The 27,865-nt window shown below is 41.2% G+C and overlaps 1 protein-coding gene across 7 annotated transcripts; it reads left to right on the top strand.

Moving 5' to 3' along the window:
* The first annotated feature begins 1,949 nt into the window (after positions 1–1,949).
* On the top strand, positions 1,950–25,932 carry LOC147885118 (uncharacterized). Of its 7 annotated transcripts, none has more exons than XM_087397583.1 (22): positions 1,950–2,068; positions 3,823–3,874; positions 14,372–14,417; positions 14,507–14,637; positions 14,777–14,872; positions 17,516–17,677; positions 17,910–18,050; positions 18,189–18,326; positions 18,796–18,939; positions 19,206–19,343; positions 19,662–19,811; positions 19,906–20,055; positions 20,344–20,460; positions 20,538–20,681; positions 20,776–20,864; positions 20,966–21,083; positions 21,382–21,509; positions 23,473–23,551; positions 24,039–24,127; positions 24,757–24,959; positions 25,034–25,111; positions 25,428–25,932. In XM_087397583.1, the coding sequence occupies exons 2-22, from the start codon at positions 3,845–3,847 to the stop codon at positions 25,454–25,456; spliced, it is 2,400 nt and encodes a 799-aa protein (XP_087253709.1). In that variant the 5' UTR covers positions 1,950–2,068; positions 3,823–3,844; the 3' UTR covers positions 25,457–25,932. The 7 variants fall into 7 exon arrangements, with proteins under 7 accessions (XP_087253709.1, XP_087253710.1, XP_087253708.1 ...); XM_087397584.1 differs by having other exon boundaries at positions 14,504–14,637; positions 19,209–19,343; XM_087397582.1 differs by having other exon boundaries at positions 14,504–14,637; positions 19,662–19,808.
* The last annotated feature ends 1,933 nt before the right edge of the window (positions 25,933–27,865 follow it).

Here is a 27,865-nt window from a genome sequence, read left to right as displayed (position 1 = left end):
GTAGCATGCTTTGTGAAGATAGGCACCTCCTTTCAGTCCACCCTCCCTGGCTCAAAAGCTACTTTGAAAGAAATGAAAACACCACAAAAGCAATCGACTATAAATACCATGTGGCAGTTAGTTAGATTATCCCTTAATTACAATTCTATTCAAAACACATTCTCATGTTATGTTGTGGTTAGTCGGGTTGTTCCAATCTTCTTGCCATCCCTTTTTTACAAAGCAAAAGAGAATTTTATTAAAAATAAGCAAAGGTAGTACAAAAGAGGTAAAATAAGCAACTTAATCAGCTTACATAGCTCCTAAAGAGCATTGCATAGTGCCTTTGCAGTAGCAAAGGAGAACTCTGCAGAACGGTTAGCGAAATAGACTAAAACGTCAATGATACTAGCTTGTTTTTAACCAAAAAAGTCAAGTGGAATGGGAATGAAGTGAAAGACAATGCTATTCCTGACTTAAGAGTTGCTCTCATGAGATTCTTTATATGTATTTGCGGTTCATTGAGTCGACACTTGTCCTTAAGGAGAGCCATTTTCCATGAAAGTGAAATAGCTTAGATAGCCACCTTTGAACCTTCTCACCATCCTCCAAGAGCTCCACTAAATTCACAAAGTGGGCTATTAAATTACTTCACCTTCCCTCTAGAAATCCCTCAGCCTCTTAGAAAACTCGTTGCTCTGTGATTGATACACCTTCCCTGTGGTAGTGGCAACACCGTTCGAAAATTTTGACTACCAAAAGCTTGCAACTTTCTCATGTTCTTACACGCATATGCTATTTTTCTGGCAGTCCATAAATGGGTGGGAATGCAAGTAAAAGGGAACTTTAACAAGTGTGCGTGGTACTCATGGGCATTGTGGTGGTAAAGCATGCGCTTTTGGATGCAAAAGATTTCAAAAGCAAATGAATTTTTAAAGGACGTTGGCTATAAGAGGGTGATTTTTGTAGGTAATCTCCATAAATAGCAATTTGAAACACATGGCTTCATTATATTAAAAAAAAATTACACGTGGAGATTCACAAAAGAGTTTCAATCCTCCACTATAGCACTACCTCTAAGGAGGCTAAGGAGGCAATGCTAACAAAGAGGGTCAAGCAAGGTAGTGCTAGGGTTGTCTTTTCACTAAGACTTTCAATTTGAAACACATGGCTTATTTTTTTAATTAAAAAATTACATGTGGAAATTTGCCAAAAGGAGTTTCAATCCTCCACCATAGCACAACCTCTACGGCAGGTTGCACGGTGGTTGGACAGGGAAGTGGAAACCGGTGGTTGGAGCGGACACATGAGCGACGGACACCACAGCCAGTGGTCGACCGCCTGGCAAGGAAGACCCTCGGGTAGATCGAGATGGGGAGTTCTCCTCGCCCACGCGCATCCGTATCTTTGTGATTGGGTAAATGGTGGGCCTTTGACACGCAGGGCTAGAGGGAGCGAAATTAATCTCGGCCTGCCAAAGTCTCATTTTTTGTGGGGAGGCACTCTCTAAAGGGACGTCGGGGAATAGGAGAGTGTGCAATCCTAGTAAGGACGTAGTGCTAAGGGTCTTTACAGACCGCCCAAGTCCTCGCCCACCAAGCTTTGTTGCAGGGGCATGCTGTCACATTTAAAAAGCTTATTGGATCCTTAAAAAAAGGAGAGTCGACATAGTTGGGCAGCCAAGATCCCCCGCCCAAGAGCATGGGTGGGGGGTTACATTATTGAAAGCATTTATTGCTTAGGGGGGGCTTGAACCTCCCATACCTTGCCACATCTTCATGGTAGTGTGTAATGATCTGTGCCTGCCATGGAGGGAAAAATAGCGACTTGGGCGGGCGGGGGCTTGGTCTGTAAAGACCCTCAAAGCTAACTGTGGAAGGAAGAGCTAGGGTTGTGTTTTCACCAAGGCTTTGAAATGGTGGGAGGGGCAAAGTTAGGGTTTTAGGGGTTTAAAGAGCTTTAGGCCTATCAATATGACTGACCTCTGTCCCTGCCCTGCTCTTTCTTCTTCTTCTTCTTCCATCGTCACTTGGATCATCTCATCTCAACCTCAGCGATTGCACCTCTCTTCCTCTCCCATTCCTATCAGGTACGCTCTCCCTCTTCATTCTTTGCTTTCTCTCTTTTATCTTCCAATTTTGTTCCCCCTCAGGCAGCCGCAACCTCCTCCCCTCTTGTTTGTTCGCAGCCCTCATCCGTCTCAATAACTGCTTGCTTTCATGTCTATGTCTACGCCTGCAGTTTGGGAGTGGGCAGAATACTGTCGATTAATTTTTTTAAGCTTCCTGTGGCTACCCTGCAAGGGGTGTTTCAATTGGTATCACATGCTCCCGTTTTACAAAAAGACCGTAGCTTGGTGTTCCAGGAGTCGAGTATGCAAGCTACGGAAATGGCAAGCTTTTGTATAGTCTAACTGTGAACGTGTCTCGCATACTTTGCTGTAAAATGTTGTCGACGGAGTACTTCTTAAACGTGTCTCCAACACTTTACGAAGCTGTAAAATGTTGTGTTCATATTACCTTTCAGTACGGCATTTATGTAGCCTTTCGTATTTCAGAGAGTTTGCTCGTGTGCGACCCAATTTCTACGATTGTGGGCTTCTCAACCGAGAGAGTTACTTCATATAATTGGTCGGTTTCAATAACTTCGAGTCGTCTGTTACGCTTTCCACACGCAGAATGAGCTTTAGACTGCCTTTTGGATTTCTTTTAAGGCGTCACTCAATGACACCTCTAACGCGAGGTTCGTCACTATAGTCGCCTTCATGAATGAGGTGGTGATGGCCACTCGAGAAGGCTTGCTTAAGCTTTGCTATACGCCAGTATACAATATATGGGCCTCAGTGTTTAGACCTTGGGTTCAGAAACATCCTCTGATGTCATTGTCAGATTTCCCCCGATCAGCTTTAGCGCCCCTCCTTTGAGGGGTTTTGATTGAAGTAAATAAGGAGAGTTTCATAAATGACAAAAGCTGTCATAAGCCTCTTTCTCGTTCATTTGCCTTAGGTGAGAGTTGTACTAGCATGTATTGGCTCTTGACCTACATCATGTCAATATGAAGAATGGTTAGAGGTATTGATGCTTGTGCATGCATAGGAGCGTAACGCTCATCACTTGGTCGCAATGCTCTTTTCTTATATTCCTTCGTTACCAGCTCTTTCATTGGAGAATGAAAACGTTGCTATTGAAAGGTGGCCGTGGATAAAAACACGTGGATGCTTGTTGGACGGTTAAAAACACGTGGATGCTCTTGTACGCATGCAATCTCAATTGCATCAGAGGTGTTTATGTATTGTATTGTAGAAGCATGGTACGTATATGTGTGTCTATAATACTTGTGTGTCGCATGTAAATAAAACTACAGGTAATTATATGCTTAGTGCACGTCCATCAACATACACATGTATGGTATTATTTGCGTTTGTAGGTGCTTGTGTGATGGATGCCTATATATCTATATAGGCTTGAAAGTTATATTGGATACAGAATGTAGTCAACATCTATCGACTTGTGAATTTATCTAGTTTTTCCTTTCTCTCTAGATTTTCTTGGAATAACCAAATGTTAACGTCTTATGCATTTTATACATTGTATTTATACTATCACTATTATCTCTCTCTTGCTTTGAATTGCCAATACAAGAAGTATCATAAGTATTTAACTTATATGTTTAGGATTTTTTAAGGGATGTGAACCTCACGGTCACATATTTTCATATACTTCAAAATTAGATGAAGACTAAATAAGTAACATCTAATGTTCTTAGAGGATATGTTGCTTTGTCTAGTCTATTTTTTCAAATGATGGAAAATACATTTTTATTTTTTGGTTTTACATTGTCTAGGTTTGCCTTTCATACCTTATAGATGGGGAAGTCAAAGAAGCATGCTATTGAGGTAAAAATACGAATGCCCCATAATTGTGAGGAATTAGTTGCTCAAAGAAGCTTGCGTATCTTGAGTGTCACTTTTTTAAGCTTTAAAAGTTATAAAATGCTTACATTTCTTTTAAGGATTATATCATCCCAAAATCTCTTTTCATTTGTTATTAGTTCATGAAAGAGCATTCCACTTTTATAGTGAGAACCTAAGAATGACTTTTTTTTTTTCATAGAAAACTTGTTATTGTAAAGGCTTCGTTTTTGTGAATTGCCTATTCAATTTGGAATTGTCATGTAAAGTCACTTGTTTAAATCTTCAATCGAAGTTGTAATATATATATTTTAAAAGTCTTTGGATTTTAATTGGACCTTGGATAGTACCTATTGCATTTATTGGCTTCAAGTTCTTTGGAGCAATAATGTATTGATAGATGTATAAGTTCTAGATTGACTTATGAAGCCATCTATGTTTGTTTGAAGATAGGTGATAAGTTTGTGCATGTACGAAGAGCTCTTGTTTGTACAATGAAATGCAAGCTTTATTATTGTTAATGTTGGATGTGACAGCTAGCAAGTGTATGCATGTTGGGTTTAGGCTTTCTAGTCGATTCTTAGGGTTATGAATTGTATTGTTTGTGTTCTTTTCAAGGATGGTTTTGAAAAATTGACTCCTTTGTGGATCAATTGCTATATGCATGTTCTTGTCTTATGATTTCAGTCCTCACGGCTTAGCTTGCTCTCGCCGAATTTGATAAGATTTGCAAAGTAGGATAATTCTTGTATTCCATTTTTTAGGAGAGGGAAAAATAAATATTTATTAATTGGATTGTAAGTTAATTTGAAACACAACTTAGATTCCAACGATTACAATCCTACAAGGAGTAGACATTAGATGACCTCTAGCCACTTAGTCGTAAGTTGTACACCAGAACTCCACTCGACGACAATTAGGCACCTTGTATGTGCAACTCCATAGTCATAATGATAACCTAATACAAGATTTAGAACGTAAGATTTGGCTAGTTGTCCATCTTCTCGAATAGAGATAAGATTCTTTGATGTATTTTCCATGTCTTGCAAGATATCGTTCACCTTCATTTGAGATTTATGAGAATTTTTTGCTCAACTTCTAAGACTCTTTTAAACCCTTTATAAGTTGTCCGGCTATGGTTACATATAGGAGGGAAAGACTTGGACGTTTAATCACATTGGTCACAATGAATTAAAGCTTGTTAGGGATGAAGTTAGGATAATGAGAACCTAATACTCTTAACTCTAGTAGAGTGGCTGGTCCCTAATAGCTTATAACCCGTGATGCAATATTGTGTTTCTTACCTTTGACTTTGGATAACCTATGGGAGGCTTACGACCATTGAGGAAGCTCTATGACAGCATGGGACCTAAGCCAATTCCTTGTTTAGGAGTTGCCAAAATATTACTTAAGCTGAAAGCCTTCCACCAGCAATTCCTCGGCCAAATTTTGGGGAGTGACTTTGGATAACCTACGGGAGGCTTACGACCATTGAGGAAGCTCTATGACAGCATGGGACCTAAGCCAATTCCTTGTTTAGGAGTTGCCAAAATATTACTTAAGCTGAAAGCCTTCCACCAGCAATTCCTCGGCCAAATTTTGGGGAGTGGTAGTGGAGTTGCTCCTTCCATCACCTTTCGAGGGGATTTGGTTGTGGGCTGTAAATATGGAGTCCATTCCACTTTTAAGACATTTCATCCTCATCCTTCACAACTTTCTCTAATGCCACCTTAGTTAGGGGCCTTTAAAGTTATGATTACTTCCTTGCTTTTTTTGAGGGATGTGTTGAACCCACCCCTTTTGGAGAGTTCTAGAGTGCTCACACAACCTAGGTTTGATCGTTGGACATGTTCGGCATTCTATCCACTTTTCCTCCATTGTGTCTTTGCTTGACATGTGCCCTCCTCTTCATAGTTGCACGAGACGGCCGTTTCTTGCTAGGAAACGGAAATGGCGAAATGAAAACGGTGTTTCTTCAGCGTTTCTTGAAGAAACGCCGTTTAGTAATATCTTTTTTTTTTTTGGGGGGGGTGGGTTGGTTTGCGGGTGGCTTTGCGTAAAGGGAGGGGTGTTTTATTGGGGGTGGTTGGCTCTCTTTTGATTAAATTGTTTTTGGCCCTCTTTTGATTAAAACATTTTCACCGATTCGTCGCCTCATGTCGTCATTTCTGCCACCTCCTGTGCTGCTGCTCTCCATCCTGCTGCTCTCTTTGCCTCTCCATCTTTGATTCTTGGGCCTTGGCACCCGCAGCCTGCTCTCCTCTCCATTTCTCCATTCAGTAGGTTGCTCTCCACCCTAGAGGCTGCAGCCTGCTCTCCATCCTCTCCATCCTACAGGCTGGCAGTTGCTCTCCATCCTCAGCCTGCTCTCCATCCCTCCACTACCTCTCATCTCTTACCTCTCCATCCTCCTTCTACCTCTCATCCTCCTCCTCCTCCTCCGACTCCTTCTACCTCTCCGACTCCTTCTGCCTCTCCATCCTTCTTCTACCTCTCCATCCTTTCTCACCTCTCCATCCTCACTCTCACCTCTCCATCCTCCCTTTCAAACTTCGGATTGTGATAACTTCAAACTTGTTAGAACTTGGAACTTGGAACTTAGAAATTAGTTCATGAATGATGACACATGTTGATTCTTGAAGCATCATTCATGGATAATAGATGATACGAGACAGATCAATCATCATAGGAATTTAGAATCATAATAGCATGCATGATGCTTCAAGTATAGATAATTGTATTATGTATGATTTGCACTCTATTGATACTTATATTACGTATAAAAAGTAAATTTTTATACATAAATTGTATCATATTGCCGTTTCTTCCATTTTTGTTTCGGCGGGAGTTGGAAACTCTGTTTCTTCTTTTTCTTCCGTTTCCGTTTCGCTTGGCAACTATGCTCCTCTTCATGAATGGAGAGCGCAAACTTTTGCTCACTCAAGCGCTTATCGAGCTCTTTGGTCTACGTATGGGATTCATACTATTGATAGACACGAAATTGTCTCCCAATGAAGGTGTTACCGTTCACTCCGATCACTAATAGTCTTCTCAACAAGCAAAGATCTCTCACAAGTGTGAGTTGGGCATAAGTTCCATTCCATCATTTGAAGCTCTCATGATAAACAAGATCTATTACTTATTGATGGCAGCATTAGGTCTCATTTTATTGTACGCTGTTTAATAGTGAGTTTGTGAGAAGTTTCTTGAAAAGTTTCTTAAACTTCTCTCATAGTTGTGCGTTTACACAAGTTTGGGCACATAGTTTTGTGACGAACATTTTGTATTTGAGTTGCAAAATCTGTATGTAAGTTGTACATACATTGTTTAGAGTCGTGTGAACCACTAGAGGGTAAATCTAAGTGCTGAAGAATGAATATAGGCACCTTAATTGAAATTGGAGTTTGTAGTCCCCAAGCATACACCCTCACATCCATGTGTCACTCTCTCACCTTTGTTTCAGAGCTGCCACTTTCTAGTAGTTTTCCCTCTCCCTCTCTCTTCCACACTTAACTCTCTCTCTCTCTCTCTCTCTCTCTCTCTCCCCTAAGAGCCTAACTATATTAATTATCATGTTTACAGTTTTGCATTTCTAGCTTCAACTTCCTAAGTTGGTAAAGACAGAAATCAATCATATGCTAAAGGAAATCTTCAGTTGTGAGGTTATCTGTGTAAGAAATCCTAGATACTATATTTAGAAATGTGCTAAGGAACAGAAAGGAGACCGAGATAGCAGAGAACAAGGAATAATTGTGTTGCTTGAATGTCTATAGTGTATCTGTAGTGTTATCCATACAATTGGGCCTCTCTTATATAGAGAGTGAAGAGTCACACATGAAAAGGTGTGTACTCCAAAGAGTGTGTGCATGAAGAGGTGTGTACCCCTTGTGAAGGGTGTGACCCTTGATTAGAGGGTACATTACAATAGAAATGTCTCTTCAATAGGATGTCTCTTGTGAAGGGTTGTGCCTCATAGGAAGTGTCCCGTCGAAAGGGCAAGGGTTGTGCCTCTTCGGAAATGTCCCGTCGAAAGGGCATACCCTTCCACAAGTGTCGATTCATCAAACCATCCATAAGTCTAGAAATAGAGAAAGGCATACGTCACAGATCGCGACATTCCCTCCCACTCAAAAGAAGACCCTGGTGGAGATAATGAACTAATGTAGAAAATATCACGGTAAATTCTAAAAATACTGCTGTAAAATATCAGGGCACTACTGTAAGTCTTCAATCGCCAAGTAGCGTCAGAGTCATCCAGATCTCGAGCGCTCATGACTGGCTGAGTAAAAATATACTTTAAAGAGTGATGGTCTGTCTTGACCACATAGTCGGCTCCCATGAGATAATGTTTCTAAGAGCAATAAGCATGTACAACGGCAAGAAACTCCTTATCATAAACCGGGTATCGGGTTTGGATATCTGAATGTTAATGGCTATCAAAAGCAATAACTCTGCCTTCTTGCATCAAGACTGCTTCTGTAGCGATGTCGGAAGCGTCGGTCATGACCTCAAATGGAAGGTTTGGGTCAGCAATAGCCATAACTGGTGTGGTAGTGAGTGCTTGCTTGAGTTGTCAGAAACTATACTCTGTTTCGGGAAGCCACTGAAAAATTGCTGTGCTTTTCAATAATTCGGACATAGGAGCTGCGATTTCAAAAAACTAATAGACCTTTGGTATGGTAGAAGTTTGCCAATCCGAGAAAAGAGCGGACATCATGTACATTGTTAGGAGTAGGCCAGTTTCTGATTACCTCGACCTTCTTGGGATCCACAGAGATGCCTTGAGCTGAAATAACATGTCCCAAATATTCGAGTTGGGTCTTGAAGAACTCACTCTTCTCAATGTTGATGTAGAGAGAGTTTGTGCGGAGAACTTCAAAAACTTGGTGAAGATGTTGTTTGTGCTCATGTAGGAATCTGCTGAAAATGAGGATGTCATCGAGGTAAACGATGACGAACTTATCGTGGAAAGGCTTGAAGATGTCGTTTATTAGTGTCATGAATGTGACCGGGGCATTGTTTAACCCAAAGGGCATGACCAAACATTCTTTAACCCAAAGGCCATGACCAAACATTCATAGTGTCCATACTTTGTTCGAAAGGCTGTCTTGTACTCATCGCCTTCTCGTATGCGTATTTAATGATAACCTGAACGAAGATCAATCTTTGAGAAATGGGTTGCATGTAGAAGTTGAATCAAGAGGTCATCGATGCGAGGTAATAGATACTTGTTTTTGATAGTGAGCTTGTTGAGGGCTCGGTAGTCGATGCAGAGGTGCATTGACTTTTTTTTTCCACAAGTAGTATAGGAGATTCGAAAGGGTTGCGACTGGACCGAATGTGACCTTTGTCGAGTAGTTCGGTGACCTGTCTTTGGATTTGAGTGTAAGAAACCCGATAAGGAGGTTTCGACGGTGGATCACTGTCGGAAATAAGTTCGATTGGGTGATCCATTGGTCGTCGAGGTGGTAACTGCTTTGGCAATTTCTGTGGAAAAATATCTAGGTAAGGCTGGAAAAAAGGTTGGTTGAGGTATTCAGGAGGATCCTTTGTTGGTGTCTGCTCGACTGTCGTAATCAACAGAAGTGAAGTCTTTACTTAGCGTTTATGAACCCGCTTCTTTACTTATAGGGTAGAGGCAATTGGGGTTGAAGGAGAGTCCCTAGAACCAGTTAGCTCAATAAGTTTTCCCTGGTGGACAAACTGGATAGTATGGCTGCGAAAATTGATTGATGGATCATAGTCGTAGAGCCACTGTTGTCCAAGTATGACATCATATCGAGAAAGAGGCATGATGTCGAAGTTCAACTTGTCCGTAGAATGTTGGATGCGAAAAGACAAGTTTTTGATCCTGGTGTTGCATAAGAAAGTAGTTCCATTTGCAAGTTCAGTCTGATAGTCCATGAGACTAGGACTGGTGGTCCACCGAAGTTTATTGACCATAGAACTAGCTAGGAAACTATGAGAGTAGCCACTGTCGATGAGGATAGTGACCGTTGTTTCACGAATTGATCCTTGAATACAAAGTACTTGAGTGGCCAGGAAAGGTTTGGGGTTGCTGGCAAGGGTCAGGTGGATGGTCTTTGCCATTCGAACAGCTTTGCCTTTCTTGTCTTGTGCTGGGTAACATCTTCTCTTTGGGAAGTGCCAGGTTCCATATTAGAATTTTGCTTTGGTCGCTTGGGACAATCGAACCATCTATGGTCGCGTGTACAGATGGTACAAAGTCCTTTTGTGTTGGAGTTGTTCTTCTTGTCAGTTGCCGCATCTTTATGTTGGGGATGTCGGTAATGACTTTGTGAAGAAGAAGAGGCGCGATCCTTGGAGGAGTGCTTCTGTTGGAATCCAGCATATGATTTTTGAGTCTTCTGGGGATCTTGAGACTGTCGCTGACCTTGATTACCGGAGTTTTTTCGAAACCTGGTGTTATCCTGAGGGCGAGTACCTTTGGCCATAGTAGAATTCTGTGTGCGATTAGCACTCTGCTTCCTTGTGCTTTGAAAATCTGTAATGCGCTCTGCGTAAGCAATAGCGCCTGCAGTGGTGGTGATGTTTGCTTTAAGGACATCAATGCGTAACGAGGGATTTAGGCCTAAGATGAAAGCATGAAGGTGATCATCCTCAGTTAAACTTTCAATCTCCAGTACCAATGTGGTGAACTGAGAGATGTAGGAAGACAGGGAGCCTGTTTGTCCCAACTGTCGAAGTTTTGATCGTGCTTGGAAGTCTGCTTTGGCAGGTATGAACTGCGTACGGAGCACGTGTTCAAAATGTTCCCATGTTAACACACTTTTGCCGTCCTTTAAGCGTCTTTGCCACCATAGAAAAGCTGTATCCTTGAGGAGGGAGGCTGCCAAGGTGATCTTTTTGCCTTCAGTGAGGTCAACAGTATCAAAATACATGTGCATTTTTGCGAGCCATTGGTCAACTGTTCGGCGATTGCGTTGACCAGTGTAGACTTCCGAAAGTTTGATGTCAAGTCTTTTAGTTTTGGAAGCTTGAAGTAAATGGTAGGGGGCAGTAGTTCAGTGTTTTCTACCTCTGGTGGGAATGAATCCGCATAGTCATGTGGTTGCGTCACGTCATCCTCTATATGTGTGGTACTGCGAGAATCTTGAAGTTGAACTTTCTGGACCAAGTCGGAGATGCTGTCCTGAAGCTGGGAAATTTGAAGTTGTAGTAATGATTCGCCTTGTACATTGACTTCAGGGGTCTTTTTTGGACTTGAGTCTTTGATCTCTGAAGAGGCTTCACGCGAGCGTTGCGACATATCGGAGATCCCTGTGAGAAAAGTGCGAACTTGCGCTCTAGTTTGTACCATTCCTGGAAGAAGATTCGGGCTGCTCCCTGAGGTTGCTCATGTTGGAGGGGGCAGGCGAGGCAGGATGGAACCACCCGTGGAAGTCTGGTAAAGGAGGTCCTATTTGAGGTAACACCGGTGATGCCGAAAGTGGTGTTATTGCTCGTGAGAGGACAGGAGTAGGTTGTAGAGTCCACGGATCTGAGAAGGGATAAGGAGCTGCTGTTAGAAGTGGAGGATATCCAGGAGGAGTGCCTTCAGTGTAAATACTGTCTTGGGGAAGGTACAACCTGTATAGGAGGATATCTGGGAGCTGAAAGAGGTGGAGAGTACCCTGGAGATGTTGAAGGTGAGGGGTAAAATTCTCTCCAAAGATGGACAGCAAACTCTTGAGGAATATCGGGTTCTGGGTATCTTCGTGTCTCGCGGAACACAACCTGGACTGTGCTGAGGAAGTAATGTAACAAAGGTGCCTCACGCAGAAGATACAGGATGTGGTCCAAATCACTAGGAGGGCACGTGACACAGAAATCCCACGATGCAAAAGCTCCGAAATGGGCTGGTTGTGCAATCTGAACACGATATTGTGTGGTAGATGATGCTTGAGGTGTCCTTGAAATGTCGGGTGAATTACCAGGGGTTTCCATGCTTTAAGGGAGCGTCTTTCATTTGCTGTAATTTGATAATGACAAGAGAATCCTTAAAAGCAGAATGGAAAGACTCCACCTGGCTATGATTTAATCTGCCAAATTGTTGCGTAGAAGAGGCCTGCAGATTTCTGTCCGGAGGTCCATGTTGCAATGGGTGGCGAGGAGCAGATCTGGGCTTTTAATAGGCTGTCTTCATCGCGATAGGAGGCTGAAACTGCTGCTGATCTGGCAGGCAAATGTAGCGAACTAAGGAGAGCAGGCTATCAATGGCGCAACAGGCTGTAGGTACCCGATTCTGGATCGCAATAGGGGCTGGCGCACCAGGCTGCTGCTGTCATGGGAGACTGGCGAAACAGGAAAGGGCTGGCGAGGCTGGTGTTGCACACGATGCAGGCTGGAAAGGAGCAGGGCTGCAAGGGCAAGGAAACTGGCAGCGAAAAAGGCAAGGGGCTGGCAGCGAAAATGGCACGGCTGGCAGCGAGATGGTGCGTGAAAACTGGCAGCAAACTGGCGTGGGCTGGCAGCGAGATGGCGAGGGCAAGGCGGGCAGCGAACCTGTGCGGGCTGGCAGCGATATGGTGAGGGCTGAGGCGGGCAGTGAACCTGCGCGGCTAGCAGCGAGATGGCGAGGGCTGAGGCGGGCAGACCCTGCGTGGGCTGTCAGTGAAATGGCGATGGCTGAGGCGGGCTGCTGCTGCGTGGAAATCCGTACGGTGCATGCAAATCCGTACGAAATGTCAAAGAGGTGCGTCCCTTTTTCGTTGGGGGCTGCCTAAGGTTGGGTGGTTGCCCAAAAATTAAATGGTGGGTTTAATTAACCCTAGGGTAGCTAGGGTAAACCTAAGGTTTGGGGCTGGGTTTTCCATTTTAACCCCTCTAGGTACCCTTTTATAGGTGCTTGGTGCCTAAAAGGTGTGCCTATTCGAAGGGGTGTGACCCTTGGAATAGGTGCACCTTTTCATGAAGGGGTGTGTCCCTGTTTTTAAAAGGGGCGTCCCTACATGAATAGGTGTGTCCTTGTGTCCATGATGGGGTGTGTCCCTTGAGCGAGGAGTCGAGACTCTTCATCAAAAGGTGTGTCCGATGGTGGAAAAGGTGCGTCCCTTGGTTTTGGGACAGCGCAAGCACTTGAAAAGAATGATTTTTGTCGTGTCCATTCACATCAACTCGTGATGTGTGGGAGATGGAGAGGCCATGGATGACTTTAGGCAGGGTTGGCGCTTAAAACTTTTATGCTCATCCTCTCCATCTCTTCCATGCACGATGTGCATGGGTATCCTTCTAGCGGAAAAGATGTATCAGATCAGCGCTAGAAGGTGGGGGGCATTTCCTACAGGTAGGAGCGAATTTTGCTCTGATACCACTGTAAGAAATCCTAGATTTACTATATTTAGAAATGTGCTAAGGAACATAAAGGAGACTGAGATAGCAGAGAACAAGGAATAATTGTATTGCTTGAATGTCTGTAGTGTATCTGTAGTGTCATCCATACAATTGGGCCTCTCTTATATAGAGAGTGAAGAGTCACACATGAAAAGGTGTGTACTCTAAAGTGTGTGCATGAAGAGGTGTGTACCCCTTGTGTGTACCCCTTGTGAAGGGTGTGACCCTTGATGAGAGGGTACATTACAATAGAAATGTCTCTTCAATAGGATGTCTCTTGTGAAGGGTTGTGCCTCATAGGAAGTGTCCTGTCGAAAGGGCAAGGGTTGTGCCTCTTAGGAAGTGTCCCGTCGAAAGGGCATACCCTTCCACAAGTGTACATTCATCAAACCATCCATAAGTCTAGAAATAGAGAAAGGAATACGTCACAGATCGTGACAGTCTGAAGCATTCTCAATCCTAAATGCGCCAAAGAAAAACAGCAGGTTCAGAGTGTGTGTAGACCATTGGCAGCTTAACAAACAAACAATCAAAGTCTGATTCCCATTAGCATTCACGGATAGCATCTTGGACAAAGTAGCAAGGCACGAGATGTGTTTGTTCATGGATGGATGTAGTAGGTGCAATGAAATCATGCTGGCGGAAGAAGATCAAGCTCTTCTCCAAAGGTGGAAACATATTCAAGCAAATTGAAACCATTTGAGTTTCAAGAGAAGTCCCCTTCTTCCTATGATATCTCATCGTGAAAATTTCGTATTTATTTTCAAGTGTGGGAGTTGTTCATCAATGAAACTTCTCAGTAACCTGCTCTCAGGATTTTCTAGCTTCCATAAACATAAGTCATGGCATGGAGTGTTATAATGAAACTTAACTTAGTGTATTCAAATGTAAATACATGTTGGAATTTTGGAGTTTGCACTTGCTTGAACCTCCGGCTTCATCAAAGGAACTCTCTAATCCCCTTCCTTCCCCTTTGCTCCTCCTGCATATCTTGGTATATTTTAGCATGATATCAGTCATATTCCCAGTGATGTAGTGATGTAGTGACTCCTTTAGTGAGTCTTAATTGGCAGTGATTTATGGAATTCTCTGTAAATCTTGTGACTTAACATTTGCTAATTTAAATTTTTCGTTGAATGGTCCATGCAGACTCCAGTGCCTAGAAATAATACACCTGGAGGGGAAAAGAAGAAAGGTGCTTTTAGCTATCATATACTTGTAAAAGGTTTATATAGCCAGTTGTCATTTTTGTATGTAAGTTGGCTTTTTGTGCTGCTGTAGCAGGTAAGCGAGGCCTGGAGGAAGCTATGTTGGTCAAGCCCTCAAAGAAGCAGAAGACATTGGAGAACACTTCCATTTTAACAAAAAAGAAAAAACCTTTTCCAGAAGAGACATCTGAATCTGAAGAGGAAGAGGTGTTTGTCTCCACATCTAATCATCTGACATGCAGCAGTCCTTCTCTCTGCTTGGTAGTTTCAGTAGTATGGTTGCAGATTTTGGAGTGTTTGCATTCTCAATGTTTTGTGCAGTTTTAAGCTGTTTGTGACTATGTAGGCTCCAAAAGTGCTTCCTAAAAAGAAAGGCTCCCAAATCTCAAAACCTCCTGCCAAGATTGTGGAGAGCAGTGAAGAATCTTCTTCTGATGATGAGGTAATGGCCAGTTTGCTCCATAAGTTTTTGTTTTGTTTTTATGTCCTGCCAGATTTTCCTGGACTGGATTGATGGCTTCAATTGGATTTGTTATGTTTGATAATGACTGGAAGGAGAGCCTAAGTAAAGGTCCATAAACATTGATCAAGTCTCTCTTTTGCCCTCAAGATTCTGAGCAGTGCTCATAATCTGAGTGTCAACCTGTATCTGTACGAAGCCTAAGTGGATTTCTTATTATTGGTGGAATGTTTTACAAGCATCTGAGAATGTAATATGAATGATATTATGGCAGTAACATAAACTGGCGATGAAGTTAAAAAAGCAGAAATGCGTTGAAGATGTTGTATGCCAAAGAGCATTCAGAGGCAGAAGACATTCGCAAGAGATTAGAAGGGAGCAAAAGGGAGGCTTAAATGTTTTGGGAAGAGGGGCCATCGCAAGGAACTGGAGTGTAGATAACTTGCAGGTATAAACAAGCAGAGTCCATGAAACAATGCTGGGAAAAGTGGGGATGTTCTATCCGAGAGAGTACTTCCTTGGTAGTTAAATTAGATGATGGAGGCATGGCTCATCCCATAGAAGTACTCAATAACATTAAAATCGAAACCTGTGGTCTCACATATCGGGTGTGCCTTGTTGTAATGGATTTCCAAAATAGCCCTGGGTATGAGGCTATTCTAGGGATACCTTTCTTGCGTATGGTAGGATTGAACCATGATTGGCGCTCCAACAACATTTATCTAAGGAAAGATCAGCAAGTCGTGAGGATTGATGTTCGAACATGGAAGGGGGTTTCTGGGAGATATTGCCTTTTGGTGTAATATTGATAATCTTTTTTAAAAAAGCATATCAGATATGGACTGGGTTACCAAAGTAGATTGAAATTATGGTTAAGTTTTATGTATACAGATGAATGTTCAGACTCTTACCCTATTAAATGTGATGTAGTTGACCAAAGTTGACTTTTACCTTTGGAGAAGCTCTACATTAACTAGATCAACCCCCTGCCTCCCCTCCCCCCTCCCCCGGTCTCTTTGTGTCTCATTGTTCATGTTCTCACTGTTCCTTCTCCCCCTCCCCCCCCCTCACTCCCACCCACACGCGCACTTCTTTGCTTTCACTTTTAAATTCGTAATATTGGAGCATGTGAGCTTACTCCCACACCAAAATTCTTATATGTTCTACTTTTGTTTCTGTTTTTATAAGACTTTGGAAGGTTGGATTTGAGGATCGTATTTGAGAACTATTCACCCCTCTCTCTCCCCCCCTGCCCCTCCTCTCTCTCACACTCCCACCCACACCTTCACTTCTTTAATATCGGAGAATGTGAGCTTACTCCCACACCAAAATTCTTATATGTTCTACTTTTGTTTCTGTTTTCTTTAAGACTTTGGAAGGTTGGATTTGAGGATCGTATTTGAGAACTATTAAAAACATGTCATGATGTATGTTCACCTCTTATTTTGTTGAAAACTTTGGACGACAGTGCATCTTTTGGTGGGAACATGAGATTTCCTTTGTAGATACATTTCTTTTTATCTTGGTTTAAACAAAACTTCACTCTTCTTCCTCTTGGGTGCTTCTTTCCATTCCCCGCCCCTTGTAGATTGCATTTCCTTCCCTTTTTTCTTGCTTGAAGAAATTACCAATTTTAAAGTTTGGATGATCTTGGCCTTCATTTCTCATCTAGTCTATTGAAGAGATTTAGAGAAGCACACTCTAAAATCATTAAGGAATGCACTATTAAGCTTCCGCCCTCAACTTTTCATCCTTTGAGCCAGCCTTCCTTTCCCCTTTCCTCCCCATGACCTGATTTTAATGGGGAAGGAATTATGATTCTGAAGCTTGGGTATATCTGGTCTAATTAGGGGATTAGTAATAAAATAAATTAGGGAGTAGACCACATCATCCATGCATGATTTCTATTTATTTTTTATGAGCCACAATGGCCACTTGTTCTTACCATCATTATGGATGCATCTGTTGAAAAAATTGAATGGGTAAAGGAATATAATTTCTGAAATTTGTATGCTTATTAAAATGCGCTATTCACATGTTGCTAAACCTTCTCTACCGCACATCTATGAGCGGTGCTTGGGCCAATGTTGAAGGCTTATGAATGTGGTAAACCTGAATGGGGGAGCCAATTAGAAGCACAGGGAAATTTTGGCGAGGTGCGTAACGCAGGGGAAAAATAATAAAAATGAGGTCTAGGAGGATGTGAAGAATTTGGTGAAGTGAGGTTTGTAGACAAAATACAGTAGAGTTCCTCGTGGAATTTGTAATGGTAGTTAGATGGCTTCTGTAGTACTTGTTATCTCATTGAAGCCGGCCCTGCCAAGGGGTAGAAACTGATCTTCAGGTGAGTGACCCATATAGAGTGGTCTAATTAGCAGACACAACAGGGGTTTCGTTTTTGACTCAGCAGAATTTTTGATTGCAATTATACTGGTGGCCTTCAGAATTATTCTTACAGATGTGATCAGTTACTTTTATGAATTTGACTCTCTCTCTCTCTCTCTCTCTCTCTCTCTCTCTCTCTCTCTTTCTCTCCACGCACACATATACATACATTTAAAGCTTTTATGCACCAAAAGATTTGATGTGATCATCTTGAATGTTTCGTGGAGTTTTGCTTTGCAGCCTATGAAACCTCCAGCTAAAACAAGTGTGAAACCTGGAGCTGTTGCAAGTGCCCCCAAAGCTAAGTTGCAGCCAGCTAAAGGTGTTGCTGGCAAGGTTGGCAAGAAAGGTGGGAAGCAGGAAAGCTCCTCAGATGAGGACTCTTCTGACGGTGATGAAGAGGTTTGTGAAAAGCTTACTTGAAGATGTTTCATGTATACAGACATTGCATATATGATGAAAGAGAATGCAGGTTACTCTGCTATGCCAGAGGTTGATGTGTGGTTAAAGTATAGCGAATGGTTTCATAGGTCTCTTTTATGTTCAGTTTATTTCTGTCCTTCATTTGTCTTAAGAATCTCCCAGGTAAAGCTCTTGCAGATGTGTATTTGATTTTCTATTTTATTTTTTGCAGCCTGCAAAGCCAGTTGCAAAAGCTGGAGCTGTATTGACTTCTAAATTGCAGCCTGCCAAAGTTACTGGCAAGAATGGCAAGGCATCTGCGATGCAGGAAAGCTCTTCGGAGGACGACTCTTCTGATGAAAGTGATGAAGAGGTGAGCAAACTCTTGATTTGTGCAGTCAGTCTACTGCTCTCGTCTTACATGTTTGAATAGTAATTCATATAGGTTTAACAATTAACTTGAGTTCCTTAAGTTAGGATATCACAAAAACTTTTCTGTTGGGTTTTGCAGCCTGTAAAGCCTTTGGCTAAAGCAAGTACAAAAGTTGTTCCTGCTGCTTCTCAAGCTAAGCTGCAGCCTGCTGCTGCCAAGGTTGCGGTAAAGCAGGAAAGCTCCTCGGAGGAAGATTCATCTGAGAGTGATGAAGAGGTGAATGAGCCTTGTAATAAGGAGTTTCTTATTACAGTAGATAAAATGCCACTTGTTGTCTTAACTCTCAGGGATTGCCACTGGAGTACATAGTACACTGCTTTTCGTTTTTGCCATAGCCAGTGGGTGTTGTATCCCCATCTGTTGAGATACACATCTTTTCAGACTAGTATTGGAAGTTTTTTTCTATTTTTTTTCAATCTTGGTTCTTTTATTTTTACTGTCTGCATTGTAGTGGATATCCTAGTCAGCAATAGTGCTGCTAGAAATTTTAAATATCAAATTTATGGTGTGCTAGTGTTTATTTGTAATCTGTGTAATATGTGAGCTGTAACTGATACAAAGGCCTCATCTCCTCATTCCTGAGGGGTCAGTGTTAGTATCAACAATTAACATCACAAGCCCTTTCTCAATCTCATGCAAACTATCTTTTTCTATCAAAAAACATTTTCTTCCTCTTCTCATGCAGATGCAACCAGTTACAAAGGCAGTGGAGCCTTCCCTGAAGCCTCCTGTGAAGATGGAATCGAGTGATGAGGAAGATAGTTCAGAAGAGAGTGATGATGAAGAAGAGTCTGATGATGAACCTCAGGTTAATAAGCCAAAGTCAGAGGTACTTATGATTGAATGATTTCATGTTCTAAGGATTTTGCTTGGCTCCTTTGAGTTTAGTGTTTACGGAATGCAATTTCATTTGTCTGGGTTCTGTAACTAAATGATGAACCTCAGCTTAATAAGCCAAAGTCAGAGGTACTTATGATTGAATGATTTCACGTTCTAAGGATTTTGCTTGGCTCCTTTGAGTTTAGTGTTTATGGATTGCAATTTCATTTGTCTGGGTTCTGTAACTAATCCTGAGATTCACATTACTTGAAAAAGAAGGAAGTGAAAATTTTGGGGAAGCCATTAGTGAAGCCTCCAGTAAAGAAGGTTGAAAGCAGTGAGGAGAGTAGCTCTGAAGAAAGTGAAGAAGAGTCAGACGAGGAGCCTGCAGGAAAAAAACTGACCGTGGAAGTGGTAAATGTCAATTTCTCATATACAAAGCCCAAGGTTATGAAGTCTAGCTCAAAAGTTTAATGGAATTCTGGGGTGAAGCGAGTGGAGAGGTTGAGTAGTAGTTCTGAAGAAAGTAGCAAGACAGAGAGCCTAATCTGATCGAAAGTAGGGGAGGAAAGTTGGAATATAACTGTTTCCAGGCAAATTGATTTTGTGTAAGATAGCTAGAAAGTCAAAGCTGACAGTGTGCAAAACATATCAATGGTTTTCTTTCAAAAGTAAATTTACTCAGATCTGGTGATACCAGAATTCAAATTTAATCTGTAGTTGTTATTTCAGCCCAAGACTAAGGAAGTGAAGAGTACTGCAAAGCCTGTAGGGAAAGCCTCTGCAAAGGTGGTGGAAAGCAGTGAGGAGAGTAGCTCTGACGAAAGTAGTGAAGATGAATCAGATGAGGAGCCTAAAGTTAAGAAACAGAAATTGGAGGTGGTAACTATCACATCTTTAATAGAAGAGAGATTGTTTGATGTTTAATTGAATAGTATTATTGGGTTTTAATAAACAGTGTGAAATGTTCTTGTAGACAAAAACTAAGGAGTCTAAGAATGTTGCGAAATTGGGAGTGCGGCCTTCTTCTTTGAAGAAGGTAGAAAGCAGCGAAGAAAGTAGCTCTGAAGATAGTAGTGAAGAGGAGTCAGATGACGAGCCAAATGTACAAAAACAGAAATTTGAGGTGTAGCCATCAACTGAGCTCATCAAGTGGAGTCTTACGTTTAGATGATATTTTTGTATCGATTAATGATTCCTGTATGGCCAAAACCAAGAAAGCAATAGTTTTATACTGGTTGTGAAGCTTTCATTAAGGCGGAGTTAATGATGAACTAGCAAAAAACTTTAGGGAAGCCAAAAGTTAACAGCATTCAGAGGCTGTTTCTGGCTCTTCTTACAAAAAAGGTCTACTATTATATTTTAGAGCCACTGAAACGAAGTTTTAAATAGCCTCGATGATGGGTAACTGCAGCTTAAATCAAGTTTGCAAAAACCCAAAGCTCCAGCTAAGGCATCTACAGAAGAAGAAAGCTCTGAGGAAACCGATGAGAGTGAGTCTGATGAAGAACCTTCAAAGAATGCAAAGCAGGTATAATGAATTTGGATTTGTAGATTCTTTATTTTGTGCTCCTAGTGTTCCTTGAGTGAAAGGATTTTTGGTATCAGACGATACCATCAAAGGCCACTGTTAAAGGCAATGTGAATGGTGCTGCACCGAGTAGTGAAGATGAGGAGGATGAATCTGAAGAGGAGGATGAAGAGCCTAAGAAAAAAAAGGAGAACGAGAATGGAAAGGAGAAATTTAAACAGGTGCACTTCTGGCCTCAGGAATTTTGTAGCCTTGTGGCTATACTTGTGTAGTGTGGGCCTGGCCTTACAGTGTTGATGCCTTTGTTGGATGAAGGTTGCAACACCTGCGAAAAGCTCTACTGAAGGTGGCAGTAAAACTGTGTTTGTGAAGAACTTGGCTTGGAGTGCTGATGAAGACTCCGTGTAAGCTCATGTGCTTCATTTCTCTGGTCACTTTGTTCAAGCAAGCTAGCTCTTTGTTCATGTTTGGCTGACTGATCTGTGCTGTCGGTGTATTATGGCAGTCGAGAATTCTTTCAGGATGCAGGGGAGATTCACGAGGTACGGCTTGCAATGGGAAGCGATGGACGGTTTCGAGGATTTGGACATATAGAATACACTACAGAGGAAGGAGCAAAGAAGGTTGTTTACATCTGCCACTGTCGCATTAGCCTTTGGGATTTGCTTCTTTTTTTTAGGGGGCGATGCTTCTTTGTTCTTTAATTGCTTTAGGAATGTAGGTATTTGGTGGTATTCACATCTGTTACTCTTTATTTCATTAATAATCTTGTCCCTCTGCAGGTTTCTTTATTCTTTGTCATTCTGTGTCATGAAGAGTTTGTGAAACTGGACATGTCATTACTCAACCATAGAGGAAAATTTTCTCAATTTATTTGTATGATTTTCAGTGTTTAACGATCTCTCTTGGAAAATGTGGCAGGCCTGTGACAAGAGTGGACAGTCATTTGGAGGACGTGACATCTTTGTTGATCTAGCCAGGGAGCGAGTTTTCTCACCATCAAGTGCAGGAAGACCGGACTGGAAGTCACCAAGGGGTGGAGGTTTCAGGTGCATGTCCATAGTCTTTCAAAGTTTGCCTGTGTCGGTGTTTGATGTTTCTTCCTATTAAGTATATTTTCATTTGCATAGATGATATGCTGTCTTTTCTTGATGGCACATTGATGCTTGTTGTCTTGCTCATTGCAAAAATGTACTCTTTATTCTTGAGCTCTACAGTCTTCAAGAGGTACTATCCTTAGATCTAGAAAGTATTCACATGGAATACTAGCTTATGTTTTAAAGTCTGACAAGGATGGTTGTCAATGAGTTTTGATTTACAGAGGACATTAATATTTGATTGTACTGCAGGTTGCAGTTGCAGCTTGACTGCTTTAGTGCCTCCTTTGTCATGGCTGAGTCTGCCATTCACCTCTGGAGTGCTGACAGAATTTCAGTATGAAGACTTGTATGGATGGATGCTCAATTGTGCGTGGATGTGTGTGTATATGTATGTGTGACCCACTGTTGGATGTTGATGGCATCGGTGCTTGGTCAGTCCCTTGTCATGCGTGATGGAGTTTATGGTTTTCAACCTTGCAATATGATTATGAGATCGAAATTGCACTATTTGTAGTGTTTTCAAAGGATGAGCTTGGGCATGTTCCTGGAATGATCTAGATATATGGTTATTGGCGTGACATGACTTCAATCCGGTTTTCTTGAAGGAAAATATTGCCTGAATCTTGCTGCTTTGGCCCTTTCATTCTTGTGGAAGTGAATAGTGAATGAGTAACTTTGTTTACGTTGCTATGTTGGTATATAGTGCTCTCTTTCTGTCTCTTTCTCTCTCTTATGCAAAAGCCTCCATTCATACTGGATATTGTTTATGTGATTTGGTTAATTCCATGCATGGAGGTTTTGCTAATGTAAGTACACTAAGATGATAATACTTGGTTGAGACTTTCACCAGCAGTTACAGGTTTGTTTTAAAGAGAAGTCTCACCTAGTGATTATTCTTCCCTGCTGAAGCCTCTGTTGTAATGTAGACTTGCACACCCTGCTAAGGGACTATCAGAAGATGGTTGTTTTTTGGTCCAAAGGGCCTTCCATTTTTTTTAGTTTGTATTTTGTCAAGTTGACTTTTTTCATAAGAATCATTAGTGTTTTAAATTGACTTTAAAATGTTAAGTTAGCTTAGTATTTTTGCTATCCATCTGCAGGGTCTATAGTGGTTTTGGCACCTTGTTTAATTATCCAGTAAGGGCAATGGTGAAGCCATCAATTGTTTGATTAGCGTCACTGCTGAGTCATGGTAGCTTGCCCCTGCTTGATGTTTTTTTTGGTTTCAATCTGCAGTATTCTATTCGTTTTTATAGGAAGAGTTTGGGCATGTTCTGGAATTCGTGTTTGTGTGTGTACGTCTCTCTCTCTCTCTCTCTCTCTATATATATATATATAAATATATAAAATGTTAAGTTAGCTTAGTATTTTTGCTATCCATCTGCAGGGTCTATAGTGGTTTTGGCACCTCGTTTAATTATCCAGTAAGGGCAATGGTGAAGCCATCAATTGTTTGATTAGCGTCACTGCTGAGTCATGGTAGCTTGCCCCTGCTTGATGTGTTTTTTGGTTTCAATCTGCAGTATTCTATTCGTTTTTATAGGAAGAGTTTGGGCATGTTCTGGAATTCGTGTTTGTGTGTGTACGTCTCTCTCTCTCTCTCTATATATATATATATATATATATATATATATATCTTTGTATATCTACACTCACATTTTTTTATAGAGGTACTATTTACACTCAAACACTCACTCTCTCTCTTTTAATGTGTGTATTTGTGTAAATATATAGTTATATATATATATATATATAGGAGGGGGGATGCAGATTATATCTAAATCTATTCATCTGTATATATGCGAAAACATATACAAACACGCCCAGAGAGAGAGAGAGAGAGAGAGAGAGAGAGAGAGATGTATGGATGCATCCAGTCATGGGTTATTAAGTCTTGCTCTGCTTCTTGCAGTGGAGGTGGGACTCCCAGATCCAGCTCTGATGCAACTGCTTTCGTTAGAGGTTTTGACAAATTTCAGGATGAAGACAGTGTAAGTAAATGCTTGCAATTTTAAGTGAACTATTACAAGCAGTTATAGCTTGAATGAAAAGATTTGGACTACTTTTTGATTAGCCTTCTCCTTTAGTGCTAGCCTTCGTCATGGCTGGGTTTGCCCTTCACCTCCGGAGTGCAGACAGAAACTCAGTTCAAAGACTTTGTATAAATGGATGCTCATGGGTGTGTGGATTTGGATGTGTGAGCATATTTTTATACTATGGTCTACACCCACTGTTGGGCACTGATGACGTCAGTGGGGATGTCATAGTAGCTAGTCCCTGCTATGCATGATGGAGTTTATGGTTTTCAATCTTATGAGTGACTATCGTGAGATTGGAATTGCACTATGTTGTGTTTTTAGAGGATGAGTTTGGGAATGTTCCTGGATTCATCTAGGTATATGAACTATTATGTGTCATTCATGTCTGATTTCAAAGTCACATGATATCAATTTCTCACGAAATTAGGTCTTTGTGCAGATTCGTAACTCTTTGACAGAATTTTTTAGCGAGTGTGGAGTGCAGAACATACGGATTCCAACTGACAGAGAGACTGGAAACATTAAGGGGTGAGCTGAATACATTGGCGCATTGTTTTTTTAGGTCAGTCACCGCACACATTCTAGTATTTGGCACGTTTGTTCACATTCTGATGGTGCTAACCTGTGTGTGGTGTCTCTGAGAGAGAGAGAGAGAGAGAGAGAGAGAGAGGGTGCACACAAGGTTGGGATGCTTGTGGCTTTAAGGTAGTTTACCTGTTATATTTCTACAGATTTGTGTCTCATGGTGACTGGTGACTGCTGACTGCTGACTGCATCAATCTGAATCTTGCTTGAGAAAAAGCTCTGAACTTTGCGTGTTCTTTTTGCTTCATTTTGCTTCAAAATTATCCTGTACAACTTGGGCCTCCTTTGTTCCTTGCATCTGGGCCTCCTTTATTCCTTGCATCTCTTTCCAATAGTTCTAATCTTTCTGCCTGTTTTCTAGAGGGTTTAAATAATCACGCTTTGACACCCTTGGCCCGTGCCCGGTCCCACTATTTACCTGTGTCACCCAGGAAAATTGACATTCCTTCTGCAATCTTAAAAGTTTCTAGATCCCCCCCCTCCCCCCCCTCTCTCTCTCACACACACACACATAAACACATGTGCGTGTGAGGTTTTCATTGTCCCTATGCTAACTTTTAAAGTGAGTGCAGGTTTGCATATGTTGACATGAAGGACAAAAATGGTCTTACCAAGGCCATTGAATACAATGGATCGGAGTTTAATGGCCGCTCATTATATATTGAGGAGGCTGGTGGGGGTGGCGGCGGCGGCAGCAGTGGTGGGCGTGGACGAGGGGATTTCGGAGGTCGTGGTGGCCGTGGTGGCCGGGGAAGGGGTGATTTTGGGGATCGTGGTAAGCAGATGTGATGACAAGGTCTTTTCTTCAACTAGAATAAACATCTTTATAACGTTTCTTGTGTTGCATAGGTAGAGGAGGCCGGGGAGGAGGAAGAGGTGGAAGAGGGTTCGGAACACCGAAGGAAAAAGTCAATTTATCTGGAACAGGTCTGTTTTTGTTGGCCTTTGTGTTATATGTGGGGGACTTCTTTAAAAAGCAGGGACACGTTAGAGAAAGAACTAAAGGTTTATTACCATGTGGAAAACCATAAGAAAGAAAGAGGATTATTACTGTGTACTGAAGGCCAAAAAATCTTATGAGACCAAAAAATTAGAAATATCACCTGAGGATGAGCAAAATTGCAGCAGGGATGCCTAACCTTTTGTTTTGCACTCAGGGAAGAGAATTATTTTTGGAGGGGACTAAGGGAGTGTGGATGAGCGAAATTGCAGGGATGCCTAACGTTGTTTTTGGTCCTTTCAGGGAAGAAAACTACTTTTGGAGACGACTAAGGACTCTCTGAAGGTGGGAATGTGATTCATACTGTTGGCAATGTATGTGCTGCATACTCTGCATGTGCAATACAAAGTCCCGTTCTTTATCTTGTTGATGTCAGAGGGTCTCTCCTGCTGTGTAGATTTTCTGTCTGTTTACCCACAGCTTTTGGGATTTTTATTTCCTGATCATTTAGAAGGATATGCTTTCCCCCTAAACCTGCTGAAGATTGTACTGTCCTTATCGGTCTCAAGGGCTCGTTTGAAATGTCTTCAAAAAGTCGAAGAGGTGTTATGTATGTCACACAATCCAAGTATTGCTACGCAGTAATGACGGGGAGAAGAATCTCAAATAAAACAATGACAGCAATTGTACGATCTTCACCCTGATGCACAGGGAGCTCTTGGAAAAATTGGTTCATTTCATTGCTTGGTAAATTAAGCCCTATTGTCAGGAGATGTTTAATGAATCGCATATTATGGGATTTTTTGCTAGAAATTTTTTATGAAGTACATGTGAAACTGATGGAGAAACTAACCATTTACTTCTAGCAATATAAAATTATATCCCACATTTTCATGTGTACTACGTAATATAGATTTATTTATCACTTGTGCAGACTCCTAAGATTTAAAATGTTAATATTTAGGATATGGAATAAGATACTATTTTGTAGTTTTTTGAAGGAAGGTGAGTGAACTGTCAAGGAAGTGCATACGCTACAATTGACTTAACCAATGAGCTCTAGTTAATTTAGCGATTGTGCTGCTATCAATTATATTAAAGGTGAGTATTTATTCCTGTTTTGATGAAATCTTTGGGGGACGGTTGGAAGATAATATGGCATTGTATTCTAGTATGTTCACTATGAACAAAATTGTAGTACCCTTTAATCAAGTTGGACTGTATCCAATCTAACAAACTGAAAATCTAGTTGCCATAATAGTTAATTGAAGAAAATGTAGACAACCATAGATCTAGACAATGGAAGAGGAATTGAAATTAAAGATGAATGATGTAATGGTTTTGAAGAATATGTTATCTAACAAGTTGAATAGGAGGCAGTACATCCAGATAGATAAAACTCGCATGGGAAATATACTTTAAAACAACGTGAAACTCAACAAATGGAGACAAAGTCCAAACGAAATTTTAAATAAGATGCAAATGCATCTAAAAGCACATCGACTGAAATTTCAGAGTCAAATATGTAAGTAGTTTTGAGTATAAATAATAGTAAGGCAATACCTATTGGTATATTCGTGAGAAAGTATCTGAGGCATCTAAAATTATGTAAACAAAAGTAAGGCAAACCTTGGTATAATCGTGAGATAGTATCTAGAATTATGTACGTCCTAGGAAAAGAGTCATCTGTCAAACACTCTCATTGGCTATGCACATTATACAATGTCCGTACTCGAATTTAATATGACATCACCCCTTGAACATTATCTGGAATCATATACATCTTAGGAAAAGAGGCAACCATGGAATCTTATCAAACAGTTTCATACGCATAAATTATATTGGAAGTGGAAGCTAGGGCTGAGTGCATGAACCCATTCAAGAAATTTCATTGGTAATCCTTGGCCATGGGTTAGGACTAGCGCAATTGAAGTATTTTTAATAGAACGAGCCCACCAGCACAAGAATAATAAAGCATCTAAGCTAAACAATCTTTCTTACACTCCATTAGATGCAAAGTCCTTTGCTCAACTTTACCTTGTTAACATTGTTATATCTGTACACAGTATCTTGTCCACAAGGTTTGGGGCGGGTAGAGAGAGAGAGAGAGAGAAAGAAGTGGGCAATGGGGTGTGGTCTCTTAAAGTAGAAGGCCTTCCTCTTAGCCGAGTAGCTTGATAGAGAGCTTGATACATAGCTTCACAAACATTCACATTGGACACTTGTCGCAAAATATAAATTCTTGAAAAAGCCTCTCCCATCAAATGAACTTGGGAAATTTTCCTTGATGCAAGGTCTCCATTTGTAGAGTTTAATAAAACTAAGCCTCCATTCAAAAAAATTTCAGGGGACATTGCACATGGTGTATTTAGTCTATACTAAAGTGGCATTGATGGAAGATTTAAGGCTATAAACACTAGAATAATTAGTGGCCACTAACTTAGGGTCACTTATGGTTAGAGGAGAGGTGAGCACTAGCTATAGTTCTAGTTCACACATATATACAAACATCCTTATTTTTGTTAAATAAGTTCTCGTGTGATAAACACCAATGATATATGTCTCACAAACGTAAGAAGAATGAATTTTTGTTGGACAACTTTGCAATGAACTCTATTAATAGTAAGGGCTAAGATATGAATAGCAAAATTTTTGGTGAGCTTGGCAAGTGGATTCATCGTCATATAATGAGCATATTTCTACAACTATGACAAACACAGCTTATAACAAATTGTATTTTC

This window comes from Dipteris shenzhenensis, chromosome 26 (assembly GCF_047967505.1).
Source record: "Dipteris shenzhenensis isolate YYH24624 ecotype China chromosome 26, Dip_SZ_1.0, whole genome shotgun sequence".
In the NCBI taxonomy this organism is placed as follows: Eukaryota; Viridiplantae; Streptophyta; class Polypodiopsida; order Gleicheniales; family Dipteridaceae; genus Dipteris; species Dipteris shenzhenensis.
The sequence above is the reverse complement of the archived record's forward strand: the minus strand, read 5'-3'. Positions and strand labels throughout refer to the sequence as shown.